This window comes from Thermobia domestica, chromosome 6 (assembly GCF_964235325.1).
Source record: "Thermobia domestica chromosome 6, izTheDome1.hap1.1, whole genome shotgun sequence".
Lineage (NCBI taxonomy): Eukaryota > Metazoa > Arthropoda > Insecta > Zygentoma > Lepismatidae > Thermobia > Thermobia domestica.
In genome coordinates, this window is record NC_137459.1 from 168862158 (window position 1) to 168879038 (window position 16881).

Here is a 16881-nt window from a genome sequence, read left to right on the forward strand (position 1 = left end):
AGGGGCTTGAAGTTTACTACAGTTTGGCAACCGCTCTTTATGTTTTGATAACATTGCTCGCATTTGCCGCATCATGTGAATGGTCTTTCAGCAAAATGAAATTAATAAAAAGCTGTCAAGATCTATCCATTCACTGGTGATAGGTGGTAATGAAAAGTAGGATGGTACAATCCGAAGTAGCATTCTGTGCTCACACATTTAATCTATGATATATCTCCAATTATTCAATGTACTCAGAATTTTTTATTATAATATATTCAAATACTAAGTATAAGTGGTAATGGAAATAGTCATAAGTGACAGAATATAAATATGAGTGAATTATTAAATATAAAATAATATAATCATAAAACAAGTGTGAAATCTATAAACAATAGTAAAAGAAAAAAAAAAAGACACGCAGGAGAGAAATCTATTCTTGGCATTATCTACTAATAGTTCGGTTACAAAAAAAATTTAAGTATCGTGTACGATTACTAGAGAGAAACTGAATGTTAAAGGGAATGGGGCTAATTGTAGGAGAATAATCTAATCAAATAAAACCCATGTAGCGTAAACTCAGAGAGGTGAGAAACCATGAATAAACTTAACCATATGAAAAATTGCACAGGAAAGACACCAAAAGGCGAGAAGTGAACAAGAAAATTTTAGAAAACAGCTTCCATTTAGGAATCACATTGGTTATATTTTTATTTGCATTTTTTTTTAATATCAGCTCATTGTTACGTTTTGTATGTAAATTTGTCTCTAAATGCAGGGCTATTATTAGGAGCATTACTTCCACTATTCCATCTAATTACAGTACGCGTTGAAACTAAGGTAGTACAGGTGTAGGATAAATTCAGGATTCTTTGTTGTTTTCTTTGTTCTTAAGATTATGTTATTTCTGTTGTGGGTTGTACTTTCCATTACATTTGTATCCCTAATTCTTTTTTGTATCGTGTCCTTTGTTTAAAAATGAATAAAAAAGGAAAAGAATATGCAATGATAGTCTGGTCCAGTATTTTTAAATACCAGCCTGAAGGCAGTTCTAAGCACTAAAAAAAAAAATAAAAAAAAAAAATAAAATAAAAATAAAAAATAAACAGGGATGCTGAATGTCGCCCCCATTCATTTACTATATCCCAGATAAAGTTGGCTTAAACGTACACACCAACGGGAAAGGGGGAAGGACAAACAGAAAGAATGATTATGCAAATGAATGTCAAAAATAGAAATGTATAAATCATGATTTTTCAAAAGGGGTCCCGATCTACTTCACTGGCCCCGGGCCCCAGTTTGCCTTACGCCATCACTGGTTAGATTAAAACATATGTTAATCCCTCAGATATAAAGTCATAAAATATATTTCTCTATCAAACTTAATATTCATTTAACATTTGGAAAAGGATAAGTAACATATTGATTTTCTTTCTGTATATAAAGTATGAATAATATTTGTTATTGCAAAATTTCCCTATAGAATTCTATCTTGTGTTACTAATTGTAGTTCTTTTTCTTGAGTAATGTGAATTATCCACACAGATCTGAAATTTGACTTTGACTAAAAAGTAGTTTAAGATTTTCAAGGCTAGAAAAACACTATAAACGTACTTTATATATAAAATCATAAATCATTTTGTTTCTACTTAATAGTATTAGTTTGTTTACTTCCTTGTGCACTGAATATTGCCAATATAGACGTAATATTTTTAAGAAGTCATATCATTTATAAGTACAATCAAACATACAGTAAATATAATCATCGCTAACTTCTCTCTACACACTCTCTTTGTAAGGTATCAAAGGTGATTTGCTGATAAATTGGCAGTATTATACGGATAATGTTGGTAAGGGCAAGGGTAAACTGATATTGTATAACATAGGGCCAAAGTATACGTGCCCATGAGATCATGCAAAATGTGGAAGGCACGAGAAGAAATGATGAATATGACTTCGCAATCTGTCACCAGTTCTTATTTACATTTCAATATCCTTCGACACCAAACCCCGTTAAGTTTTTAAGTTTTTTCTTGTACCTTATAACGTAATTTTTAGCCTTAAAAAAAAGAAAAGAAAAAATCGTGTATTAAGGGAATTTGGCCCCCAATTTTTTTGATTAACGAAGTGTTTTGGTGATCGGTACATGGAAAGGAACAAAATTGCGAAAGAAATTTTCTTGTACCTTATGAAGTAAATTTTGGCCCTCTTTAGAATTTTGAATTTTGTCTTATGGGGCTAAAGCCCCCGAAAATCTTGTCTTACGGACCAGTTTTTAGTTTTGGGTATCCTTGCGCACCAAACCCCGTTAAGTTTTCTCTTGTACCTTATGACGTAAATTTTGGTCCTTTTTCAAAATTCTGGGGGCTCACTGTAGCAAAAAGCCCCCGGTTTGGCGCGCAAGACAAAGCTTTTCTTACGTTTCCGGCCGATCTGCGCCAGATGTGGGGGTGAGACAATTTGTACCTTATGACGTAATTTTTCATGTGCTAGCTCCCTGTCCATTAAAGTTTCATAAATTTCTCCTTCGAAACTACAAGAGGAGTAGAAATATCCGTCCTAGGCTGTAATTTGGCTGTGATATGAATAAGGTTCAATAACAAATAGTTTTATTAAGAAAGATACGATAAACGATGATCATCACAACAGTAGGGAATTTGCAATTTCATAGTTCTTAAAAATAATAATAATAAAAAAAATGTTCTGATAGCACTAATATATGAGTTAAGCACAGGTAAGCGAGGAGATAGTGCATAGAAAAGAATAAGGCTACACGGTAGGAGCAATTTTCGTTTCTCATTACTTTACCTTCTGTAACACCTAATGTTTCCTAACTCATCTTTTCTAATTGTTTTGATTCAATGTAACAATGATATGAATCACTGCATAGAAGTAAGTAAGTATAGTTTGAGTAAGTGTTTAAGTAAGTATAGTTTGCGTATCATAGTAAAGCTTCCCCCCATTTCATTTGGAATAGGCCATAAAGATCTAAGGCTATATATGAGGAAGGCTCCACATGTTCGCGGTTTAGGCATTTAAGGAGATCACGCAGTCACCACACTCCGCCTCCTTTAATCCTCAGATTACCTACGTACCCATTTTGGAGAGGCTGGGTAAGCCTCTAAGACGCACAGGAACAAGGGTAGAAAAGAAAAATTTTTCGTCCTCATCAGAAATTGAATGAGGGCCACCTGGATTGAACACGGGCCTTTACCGACTATGTCACCGCGAAGCTTTGCGTACCACAACGCACTTGATATGACTTCTTAAACGTATTTGAGATAAACTGGCTTATCAAAGTTCCACGCAACTTTATTGAAAAAAGAAAAATGAAAGATCTCACTGTTGCAAATATTCGCAATTAAAATTCAAAGGAAACGAATAATTACTTAATCAGAAATTTGTACTACAGCTATAAATTAATGACTATTTCTTTACTAAGACGTGATTTTTTTTTTTTCTTATGATTTGTTCGTTAGTGTGTGGGAAGTTTACAAATGAGATTTAGTGTTATTCAAAAGGGAAAAAACGCGTTTAAGAAGGTCAGCGAGCAGTACCAACTGAAAAAACAGTACAAAGTATTTTGCATGTTCTACAACAGGGCCATATAATTACATATATAAAAACAGGTCATACCATTTTTGTAAATATTAAAATATTCTATTCACCAAATAACAAAAAATACCACTCACCATCTGTTCATATGAGGTATTCAATGCTATATTACAAATTTAAACGTAGCGCGCAATTGATATGTTCACGACAACACATAAGTAAAAGCAATTTCACGTAAAAGCTGCCTAGACTTAAGTGTAAAAGCTCATTAAAAGATAGTGATAATTACACACAAGAAGTGTGTGATGCTTCCTAGTTACCTTCTTTCTACCATACTTGAACTCGAAACGAAGCACCGAGTACTTCCGACCAAAGGATGATCACTTTTTTAATGTTATTTGATGAATCCAGGCAGCCACCAGTTGGCAATAATCTGCATATAACATATGTTGTCGAGTAGAACATACCTCAAAAAGTTGCAGTTTATTTTAATTATTTATTTTTATGTATTTACTTATCTATTTAATATAACTGTACATTCCACATAAAACTTTTCAAAGAGAAACATGCTAGATAGAAAAGCTAATTCGTCAATAATGAACACTGAAAATATATACAAATGCACTACTAACAGGCTTCAACACAGACTTTTGGAAAGAGCTTTATGGTTAAATATAATTTTGGAAGAGAATATGCTGCCACAAATCTCAAACTTATCTGGCAATAAGTTCTTCTTCCAAACTAAGAATTACTCTTTACATACACACATTTGCTTAGCACATTGTTCTCACAATTCTTTAATATTTTTTTTTTTTTAAGCGTGAATATAAAAAATACATTAAGAATAGTGTGTGTTGTAACTGCATCAAAAGGGGCTTTTCTGGAAGATCGAAGAGCAGTCTTACACTAATACATACTATGCTGCTCCTCCTCCACAATTTCTTTTTTAAACTATACTTTCATGATCTTAGGATAAAAGAATGAGATCTACTAAGCTAATTTATCCTAAGCTTACACGCATTAATAATAAGCTTGTCTCTGTATGATGAATACCCTGAGGAAACGTCCAAGGCTTATATTTAAGATTCAAACACAGACATTTCCAGATTGACAAAGAAAAATCGGGTAGACTTTAGTCAGGATGGCCAGTGTACTCGAATATATTCAGCTTCTCATTGCCAAAACTTACAGATAATGTTGTTAGCCAAATACAACGAGTACGCTGAGCCTGATGCTTTTTATTCAATCTAATATCAAGAATAGAAATAAAAATATATATATATATATATAAAAACACGACCACTATTTTAAATTAAAACAATGTGGAATCACACTGAACACACAGACAAATTAAAATACAAAAAAGAAAAAAAAACTTGGAATAAAAATCATTTGAATATGTAAATGAGAAAAAAGGTGAGATATAAATTCCATGATAATTCGAAAGTCAGTCTTTTATATAAAACAGTTGACAACATAGACGTAAAATTCATACCAATTGTTAGTAGGTGAAAGAAAGGATTTCTTAAAGTGCATCACCATCATGGCTGATATCCTGAACCGAAACCAACATTTTAAAATGAAAACAGAGTGATAATTATTTACAACTGATTAGGATATATTTACAAAGAAGATCATAACCTTCCTCAGAAACGCACTGTTAGTTTAATTTTCTACACATCTTCCTTCCAACTTTAAAAATGATTGGTGAATTTCAAAGTTGAACTCCTCTAACTTAAAATTGAACTTACTCAACTCTGACATACATACCTTGCTTTCCCAAAACTCATTCCTACTGGGTGATCACAACCTAAACACATGTAATTCTGACTATCAAGGCCAGGTTCTCGAGCAAGCTTTCCAAGCTGTTCGACTAGCGACCGAAACTCCTGAAACAAAATACTTATTACTAAAGCGTGAACACATGAGTAAATTGTGCAATTCATCTAATTGAAGGAACTTAAAAAAAAACTAATATTGGCCAAATTTGATACTTTTCAGGTAATCTAGAAACGTGCACCCATATCCGCCATAATTTTGTTTTTTTGCCTCACATAATCAGTATTTCGTCTCCAATAGAATTTCCCTCCCTCTCTTAAGACTAATTTTTTTTTTCAGGGGCATGGTGGCTCAGAGGTAAGGTCGCTTACTCCTGGTGCAAAGTCTCTGATTCAATCCAAAGTCACATGGGCTTCTGGTGGACAACACCGTGTTACTGGGTTTTCTTGTGTTCTCATATTCCTCTCCCTTTCTCATTCTACCAATTCTTTCATAATCATTCGACTCCTTTAGCCTACATAGTATCGTCATGGGACGTAAACCTAAGAGGTGTCGTTTATCATTTCTTAGACTTCTCTGAACTGCCCTTTCATTTAGAAACAAAAGAAAATTCCCATTCTTCTTTCACCTTGGATGTCTATCAGTTTTTCTACCTTATCTGCAAGAGAAGAGATGTTCAGTGCACCAAATCTCTGACCCGTTTTCATATAAGGTTGCTTTCAAATCAACCCTATATTCGAAGTTTCGCATAATCCGGAAAGTATGTACAGGGCGTTAATGAGTTCTACCGAGAAAGTGCAAGAAGATTCTTCACATCAAAATTAGGTGAAAAGTTCATATAGACCTGTGGTCAAAAGTGCGTATATTAGAGCTAAGACAGTCCAAAAACACAGTAATACTACATTCCTAAACGAGTTATTTCGAACACGAGAACCTCTGGAGTGGCGATCTAAATCAGCGTAAAGGAAGTCATACATGTATCATCCAAAAATGCATGTTTCAATAATGTGCAATGGGTGCGCAGGAGATTTTCTACAAACAATTCTCAAACATGCTTCTCAGGTATGTTGTGACTTAGAGAGGGTCCAAAGTACAACAGTGAACATGGAACGCGCGGCGGAAAGTCGGAAGTGTTAGGAATCACCTCAACTTTCTCGTGTTCGAAATAACGCATATTGAAATATAGTTCTTCCACGGTTTTAGACGGCCCTAGTTTTGAAACTATGCACTTTTGACCATAGTTTTTTTGTTTTTAATTTTAATTTTATTTATTTATTTATTATTATTATTATTATTATTATTATTATTATTATTATTATTATTATTATTATTATTATTATTATTATTATTATTATTATTATTATTAATGTGAGGAATCACCTCTTACAGTTTTCGGTATAGCTCATTACTATCCTATACAGACATCTTCAAAAAAGATCCGAAGAGAAAAATACTGAATATATGTAACAATGCGCAAGTTGGAAAGGTCAGACGAGGTTAAGAATAATTTGACACTCGTTTCGAAGAACGAAATGAAAAGAAAAAGGCAATAGGATAACAGATTACTGGCAAAGGAATGACATCAAAACGGAAGTGGATGATTTGGGAAAATAAAGTTACTCATGAAATGCAGCTGAAACAAAACTTTAAGATCAATGACAAACTACATAATTATAATACCAATCGAATATGGGGGAAAAGCATTTAGAGATGTGAAAATTACTCCTAGCATAGAAATGGATGTGATCCTACATTATTGGATAGAAACTTATTAAAACAGAAAGAATTGAAAAATCTGTATTAGATGAGAGAAAACGAAGTATGGAAGCTCCAAGACCAATCAGTTTAGCAACAATAACAACAACAACTTCTCAATTACCAAAACAGGAAATGAAATCGATAGATGAGGAGTAGAAAACATTAAGAGGATACTGATAAAGACAATGGAAGACACATGTGGAAAGCGTTCACAAGAAAAAATAGCTAAGTGGTAGAACGATAAGAGTGCAACGGATAGTATGAGAAATGAATTAAGTATGAAGAGAATGGCTTAAAAATGGGTTTACGAGGACAAATACAAAGTAAAGGAACGTAAGAAAATCTACCATACTAGAATACACACGTTGTAGGATTGTTAAAGAAGTATTTCATGGATATATCGTTAAAATCCAATACAGCGTTAAATTAACAAAACGTTGGTTACTTACCAATATATCCTCTCGTGGGAGAACTAAATATTTTTCTAGCGTAACGGAACAACAAGCTAGTTCCATCTTCAGTGGTAAGATAACAAGGATAAAAATGGATGAGAGAAATATGGTATGGAAAAAGGAATACATACCACCAAATAAATATAACGTAAAAGATGAGTGCTAGAAACAGCGAGCAGAGCACAGTGGACTAAAAAGGGAAGAGCTGAGTTGGAAGAAGCGCGGTGTCTATGTGACGTCACTGTTGCCAGGTCCAAAATACACATCAAAGGTAGGTAGTCAGATTTTATCAATGTTGCCAGAATCCAGATTTAAGGTCAGTTTATATTTATGAACAAAAAATGATTCCTTGATCCGGGTATTTCTTTTTCTGAATCTATCACATTAACCTGTTTTTATATTATGTGTATGTTGTTTTACGTGAAGTGACAATCTTCTTGTGACTTTTTTTTTTAATCTAACGTGTTCTTTAATTTGGGTGTTAATATTGCGTTAGGTTTAACTTACATATGAAGAGTCATATTCACATGGAGCACAATAAATACCGAACTTATTTAGTGGATCAACAAAATAACTTTTAAAGCCGGTGAGATGCTTTTCTATACTTTTCGGGGGATAATGGAAGAAGATATGTCATGCTTTGTAAAAATACGTTGATTTCTTGTCCATAATTGTAGAAATTAAGGAATTCCTATCCAAGTTTTTTGCTTCTTTGGGAATAAATTTCTTTAGGGGCATGCACTGATCTATGTGTTTGATTAAATCATTTTTGTAACGTACGAACTCATAACCGTTCTTTTGTCCTATTTGATATAAAAGCTGTATTTCATCGCTGAGCTAACCTGGACGACTACTAATTAGTAATGCCCTACGAAAGAAATTCTTCTAATATATTGGTCTTGTACAGTGGTGGATGGGTTGAGTCTTGATGTACGTAGGTAGTACATACAGTGGGTTTTCAATATATTTTTGTTACAAATTTATTGTGCGATCGGGTAAACAGTAAGTTTTAAAAAGGAAGACAGTTTTCAGATTCATGCTCGGGAGTGAACTTCAGCCTAGGACGCTGATTACTGAACTGTTAAAAAACAGGTAAATGTGATATGTTACATGCATACATATATATAAACTTTTAGAAACATCTTAAAAACCTTGGGGGGAGGTATGGAAAATTGACCTATTAATCTTCTCCTCCTACTACATGGTAGTAAAACAAATATTTTCTCCGAAATCCGGTGTTGCCAAGAAATTCAAGCTAGCTGACAATTTTCGATCAGGGGGGGGGGGGTGAGTATTCTTCTCTGTCACTTGAGAAAGGTTTTAGCGAAAAAGATAAAAAAAAAAAAAAAAAAAAAGTAGCGTAGAAACTCCGAATGGTTTGTGTTGTTTTGCTATTTGAAACTTTGAATGGAAAAATCTTCCTTCTTCCTATGGAGAGGAATGAACCATATGCAGGAATATTGGTTAATGTGTTTATTTTCCCCTTCCCTACTTTGGAGTGTGCATTCTTTTAGAGTTATAAACATGAGAAAGAAGGATGGGATATTAATCTATACAAAATACTCTTGAATTCTAATCAAATAATATCTGAAATGTATGATGTGTAGAAGTATCTAACTTTCTCATTAACAGATAAGGCAACATGAGATCAGAAATTTATGAATAATGTATTTTAATTATATTTTGCATTTTATTGCATTATATTTAATTACTTTATTACATAATTACATTATATTACATCGATTATTTGTATAAAATTCTACACCAGAGCATAGGTCGTCCTAATTAAGTTTCTTTAACTGATTTTCCTTGTGACACCAGAAGAACATTACTATAGTATTAAATTTTCTTCTTTCTTATGTTTATTCGATAAAGATAAAAAAGATGCCTAGTGCTGTGTTCAGGCCATGGTTGACGAAAGCTAGTCTGAAAATGAAAGAGTAAAACGAAGAGAATTCCATCCAGCCGCTGGAGTCAGTGCTGGCAAATATAGGGAAGAGAAGAAGAATGTTAAGTGCGTTCTGGAGAAGTTGTATTATAATGAATACGACAGAGGGTATGACAAGAAGGAGAGAAAAAGTAAGCGAGAGTAAGCGAGAAAAAATAATGGAGTAAATTTAACCCTAATCCTTGACTGATCTCAATTCCAAGCTATATGAATAGTTCTTAAATTTCAAATGCAACATACACGCAGACTCATACATAAAACATGTTTCATGAAAATCAGAATATTTTGCAGAAATTGTTAATTACTTAGATTTGAGATTAGTGTCGCTTTCAACAGAAAGGCTATATGAAACGTGAATGTTCAGCTTAGTGTACGATCCGAAGATGAGCTCCCGCCAGGAATCCCACGCCGGAGGTGTGTACGCTATTTACGTACTGACGAGAGAGCTCACTGAAGCTGTTGTGACACACATTTCTTATATTGAGAGATGCATTTATTTTCTTACTTTTCACCGAGTTCAATCACACCATCAACAGAGGATTGGTAATTCTTAAATATTTACTACACAAATTTTAATATAACCGGTAATAATAATATGGTAAATTTTACTTCATCGAACAAAAAACATACGCGAGATGAGATGGAACAAAATTTTTGTGACGAGATATATTATGAAACAGAACTCTTCCAGTAGAATCAAATATACTATTCGAGACAAGACAGCCCAAAATCTATTCTCTTAGGCAATACTACAAGCACACATCATGTCGAATAGTAGAAACTTGCTTCTATAAATGAACATAAAGCGATTATGTAAAAACATACTTGACAAATATAAAAAAGTTCATATAGGTAATTTTCCTCGAATGAAATTTCCTCAAAACATAATGTCGCTCGCATTTCATGTTTAAGCAATAACTGCAGCATAATATGATATACTTTAAGAAATTGGAGTGAAAAAATTTAGTGGAGTGGTCTGTATCTTTTATTATATATTGAGAAAATAATTACAGAATTTTTCCTCTTAAAGCGGAATTTCACAAAATGCTGGCGCAAGTGTTCACTTTAATGAGTTTATATACTGTTTCGTCTCCCTAACATGTCACGAAATATCCTATTCTTGACATACATTTTAAACCCTATTCCTCCACCTTAGCATATACATTTTGATGACATAAGAAGTGAGTATCGTTTCACTGTAATTAAAACTTTCAAACTATGCGAATTCAAGAAGGAGATTAAAACGTATTCTTGGGACACTAAATCGATTGCAAAAAGCCGTTTCTTGTTTTACTCATTTAAAAGCAAATATTTTACTCATTATTTAATTAATATTCTTAATTTTATCGAAACAAACTGAAATAAGCAAAATAAATAAATAATAACAGAATTCATTCTCTTTAATAGTTGAAAGTGATGTATATTTTGTATTTTAATATATACTTTTAATAAATTATGACATTTCCATTAAATAGTGAATATTACACATGATTTCTTGCTATAGATAGATCAGACAATAAAAATACGGTGTACTCTGAAATATTAAAATATTGATTTGGTCGTGTACTTAAAAATCTTTTATTTCTTTTTTTTTTTCTTTTTTTCTTTTTTTTTTTTTTTTTTTTTTTACTAGCATTAACACAAAATAGAGCATGTACCTTTCGTTGGCGAGGGGGAGAAAAGAGTAAACTGGAATCCCAAACCCACGGCAAAGGGGAAAAAGAAAGAGGAAAGTGACCTCTTAAACCCACATGTGTAAGTCATAAATCAGAGTATAACAGAGACCAAAACTATGGCAACGTTGGTGGATACAAATTTACTTACAATGTCACTAGTAAGAGGATACAAGTGTTCGGACATTGCCGAAACCACCCACGAAGAGCTTTCTTGTTTCTGCCAATTCTGTATAAAGGATTAATGAATCATTCTTTATTCATAAATATAAACCGGATTTAAATCTGGATTTTGGCAACATTGATAAAATCTGACTACCTACCTTTGATGTGTATTTTGGATCTGGCAACAGTGACACAGCGTAGACACCGCGCTTCTTCCAACTCAGCTCTTTCTTTCGTTCACTGTGCTCTGCTCGCTGTTTCTAGCAATCATCTTTTACGTTATACTTATTTGGTGGTATGTATTCCTTTTCCCGAATCATATTTCTCTCACCCATTTTCACCCTTGATCCATTACCACTGAAGACAGAACTAGCTTATTGTTCCGATACGTTAGGAGAATATTTAGTTTTCCTATGGGACGATATATTGGTAAGGGTATAATTTTATATATTGGTATAATTTTTTGTTAATTTGAATCATCCTCTCATGCTCCTACATAATTTTAATACGACGTTATTTCTCAGTAACAACTACACTATTCCGTAAGTCATTTTTTATTTTAAAAAATAAATATAATGGATAGTTTACTTTGGGAGAAAGGGGAAGGGATCCTCAGGCGACGTTTTTCAGAAAAGGCCTATTATGATTTTATTCATCTTATATATAAAAGAGAACGTACAAATCCTTTGTTCCCTCATCACGCTAATACGGCTGAACCAATTTCTTTCATTTTTGGGGGGTTATTAGGATTTGGACCCTAGATGGTTTTTATCATATCACTTTAATTTTTAATTACCAGTGTCTTGAGATAATTGACCATTCAAGTGTCCATAACGTACAAATCCTTTGTTAGTTCATCATAGGTAAAAATAAACGTATTTATATGCAACCCGCATGACCGTGTCACTCGGCGGGTTAACATAAATGACAGGCGATATAATGTTAACATTAGTGCAATCTACTATGGTTTTTATCATATCACTTGAAAGCGAAAAAGTAAAAATTATCTAAGTAACAAAGTTTATTGCGTTCCGGGGTGACCGCAGCGAAGCGGGGCGGGTTAACATAAATGACAGGCGATATAATGTTAACATTTACTGCAATCTTCTATGGTTTTTATCATATCACTTGAAAGCGAAAAAGTAAAAATTATCTAAGTAACAAAGTTTATTGCGTTCCGGGGTGACCGCAGCGAAGCGGGGTGAACGCTGCTAGTATTTCATAAATAAATGTTTCAGTAGTAACTGCAACGTGACAAGATTTAATTTAATAAAAAGGGCGAGGAAGTAAAGAGTGATGGCCTGTGTATATATATATATATATATATATATATATATATATATATATATATATATATATATGTGTGTGTGTGTGTGTGTGTGTGTGTGAGAGAGAGAGAGAGAGAGAGAGAGAGAGAGAGAGAGAGAGAGAGAGAGAGAGAGAGAGAGAGAGAGAGAGAGAGAGAGAGAGACCTACAAAAAAAATCCAACCACCGAGTGTCACTCCTTATCAATAAAATGTGCTCTCTCTATCTTTTTTCAAATGACAATTTTAAAATAGTAAAATAGTTATAAAAATTTTAGAATTTCAAATGAGTAAGTTATAAGCGTAACAATACACTACTATCTAAAGTTGTACTATATGGCAGAAAATTTCAGTTTGAAACTCAAATTTGATGTTTGCTTTAGATGCAAGAAATAAACGAGGGTACAAATTTTATTGTTGTGGCATTTCATCATTACTCCAAAGTAAAATCTAAATTGGTTGTACATTTCCTTATTGTTTTTAAAAATCTTAGTTACAATCATTGTAAATATTCACAGAGGAGCCCTTCTTCGTATAGGAAGAATATCGAGGACAAATATAAACTTTTTTAGTTTTAAGGATATTCGTTGACGTAAGCTCAATTTCACCGGAGTTAAGTGAACTCATTATACAATCCCTCTTAAGTAGTTTTTGAGACCAAGTCGTTTCGTAGCATCTTTAAATGTGAACTCATTCAAATTTGCACAACTATTATAAAAAAATCTTTACTTTATTCCCATCTCCGGAACTCATTTTTACAGAGACGCCCATAAATGTTTCGTCAAAGATGAGTTTACATCAAGTCATTCCGCTGCACCCGAAATGGGAAGATTCTCCCCGTTTCGTCTAAACTCTTAGTCAAAATCCTTAGCTCCTACCTTAGAACATACCTTCCAGACGTTAACCCTAAATGTATTTCCAATCTCGAAACTTAGCTAAATCGCCTTCCCATACGAGAGTTATATTCTACACCTAAAAAACTCATATAATATTCCGTGGCTGTATGCCTAGCGTTTCAGAAGAAACATGTGATAGTAATGGAGAGACTTTTACCCTATACCAACTCCCTGGGGAGAATTCTTCAAAACCCCGTCTTACTTATTGTCTAGAGAATAAAAGAAAAATTTGTACAAATGTTCAACTTCCATAGCCGAACGATTTCGGAAATCTGATAAAGAGATGTCAGTCATACTCAGTTTACAGTGTGAGAACATTTGTGCACAATATCAGTTTTTTTACGTCTTTCCGTATTCGATTTCCGGCGGCGTTCAGATCGATGTTAAGCTATGAGTCCACGTCTCATATAGGCTCAATGCTGAAAGGATATACAAAACAGGAAAGATCTGTCTTGGTGCTGACCTCGATCTCATAATCTTGTTCATTGGAGATACAAGAATCTGAAATTTTGTAGGTGTAAAATTAAGAAATTCTACAAAATTACAAACTATGAATTTCCTTGGTTACGCAATTTTGATGGCCAAGATTTCGAAATTCTGATATTCCGGAACAACGTATCAACAGCAATAGCATTCTGAAATTACAAGATTCGAAATGCCGGACCGAAATTCTGATCCTCCGACATTCCGAGATGAAGTTCCGACATTCCGAATTTTAGAAATTCCAGTCAGAAGTATTGAGATTCCAGAATCCGGAAAGCCCCTACTAATATACCTGGAGAAGTTAGAAATGCCACTATACAATACATACTTCGTACCCATAACTTACGCTACACAAACTTAAATAATAACGAAAAGTGTGTGGCGGAACCCATGCAATGCTGAGATTCCTAAGAAGCGTTCTCGGAAAGACAAGAAAGAAAGGGAAAAAAAAAAAGACTTAATAAGAAACGAAATAAAAATAATTTGCTCAACCAGGAGCGTAAAAGAAAGAGCAGAAAATCTATGGAACGCTGATATCGACATGCAGAAAGGATGAAAGAACGCATACCTAAAAAGTTTTTACACATGGAAATGGTCACTAGGAAGAATAAGAAACAGAAGTCAGGGTAATGTACAAATGAATCAATAATAAGGAGACCGGAATAGGTTCAGGATGAACTATGGTTGAATGAGAGAAGTCGTTGGAGAAACCTAGGAAATTTATAATTTTATTGTTATATATCGAATGAACGAAAACTCGCACCCATGCTCAGCAGAGCGTGATGCTGCATATAAAAAAGAAGACTAAAAGATAATGCGACTTTTGATCTTCGGAGCCCTGTTAAGATCAGACGATATGATAACACTGCATAGCATATTACAAGATAAATATCTTAACAGAGAAAAAAGTCAACACTATTTGGCGTGGAGTAGGAGTAACGTATATGATTGACAAACAGACGATCAGTGTTCAAATTTCACCTAGGGTTCCTATTTTTTCAGTGCAAACCATTATTGCAAGCCAAATGTGAATGGAAACAATGAAACAAAGTGGAAATAGTGTGAAGAAATAGGAATAAGTATACTGATATGCCATGTAATTGTGAGAACGTGTTTAATTTGTACTACAAAGTGGACATTCGGTTGTACAACAATGTGGCACAAAAGTAACCACTGATGTTGCCTTTTCTTTGCACTATGTAGCTGTCTTGTTTACGTTTATAGCTTTATTTTTTATTTATTTTTTAATCTGAAAGATGTCACTGATGATCCAACGCAAAGCTAAAGTAATCCTTGTGGGCGAAAATTTGACCCAGCAGGTTGCCCAAAGGTTCAACGAACAACACTCGGACCGTGATCCCATCACACGACACTTGCTAAGTTGATAGTTAAGTTTAAGGAAACGAGTAGTGTGGAAGGCATGAAGAGAACTGGATGTCCAAAGACAGCAACTGATGAATAGACTACGACATTTATCATTGTGTCCATGGTGAGAAACCCGATTCCTCACGCCGAAACTCAACCAAATTCATCTGCGCATAGTTTTGAATGGGACACTTCGAATATGTTCTTTAAAAGCAGACCTATTGCCTTTACTCCTATTCAAGCATTGTTAAATTCCATAATCCATGCTAGTAAGACACACACAAGTGTATACGTTAGTTGTATGGTGACTTTTGGACCACCCTGTAGATGTTCTAACACACAAGCAAGTTACATACACATGCATGATATGTGCATTCCTCACATGCCAAGTGGTTAGAAGATTCACCTCCAATATACATGAAATCCCTTGTGCTATACGATTACCGTACGCGCCTTTGCTGTAGGAGACCCGGGTTCGATTTCTGGTGAGAGTTAATGTGATTTGGATACCACATTAAGCTGTAGGTCCACATTTCATACAGCTTTGGTCTGAACGGAACGCTAAAAATCAAACTCAACTAACCCACTGTGCGTGAGCTTGGTTCGAGTCCCGATGTTGAGACGTTCGGACATTCCAGGGTTCCCACTCTGTTTCCCCACAAAAATTTCACGATAAATCACCAATTTTCCAGGACTTCGACACAGGAAGGTATACAACAGGATTGCAACTATAGGCTCAAAACTCACAACAGTGAAATGAAAAGTACAGTAGCTTATGCAATGAATACTAATGCAATTATAGTATTAATACACAATAATTAAATACACAAAGCGGAGCGTAATGTGCTGCTTTATTTTTTTGGGTGCATCATAACTCTCCTTATAGCCACCCGATCCACCCACATCCAACACATGTATTTTCATTCTTTCTACATGACATCTTACTTGTGCACCGAACAAATTTACAAACAACAAAAATCTATCTTTTGTACATGGCATCTTCATTGCGTGACAGTGTGATCTCTTTCTTCTTTAGTGAAGCTACTCTACGGATAGCATTTGACTTTGTCAATAAAGTAAAGGAAAACTTCTGCTCTGCTTCATGCGCAAGCTGGTTTGCTTCAGTCTCCAAAGCTTCACTTGTTTCCATCAATTTCTTTTGCTTTCTCTGCAGCTGTTGTACATTTTCACTTATCTTTTTCCTCTTGCTCTGCACTTGACTTACTTTCTCTTTCAACAGTCCTTATTTCTTCAGCTCTGCCATATAGCGCTGCCTTGCAAGAAAGGCATGATGCAACATTTCTTTCGTGATGTCAATTGAAGTAAGGTCTGTATGAGAAAGTTATCATACACCAATCTCAAACAGACCAATGATTTCTCCTTCATATTTTCAACAAGCAGATCTTTATTTATGCTGTAGCCTCGTTCGGCAGCAGCCTGTTCATGAGACAAAATCAGAAGTTTCTTTATGATTAACAACAAACCTTTACATTCTTCCGAACCATCCAACAGTTTTGTGTAAA

General features: G+C 34.2%; 1 protein-coding gene across 2 annotated transcripts in view; it reads right to left on the reverse strand.

The window, feature by feature from the left end:
- Nucleotides 1-16881, reverse strand: part of Plekhm1 (Pleckstrin homology and RUN domain containing M1) — a 130500-nt gene that overhangs the window by 40280 nt on the left and 73339 nt on the right. For both annotated transcript variants that reach the window (XM_081762354.1, XM_081762353.1), the window contains one exon: nucleotides 5305-5423. In XM_081762354.1, the coding sequence (XP_081618480.1) occupies nucleotides 5305-5423 (119 nt within the window). The remainder of the gene's footprint in view (nucleotides 1-5304; nucleotides 5424-16881) is intronic.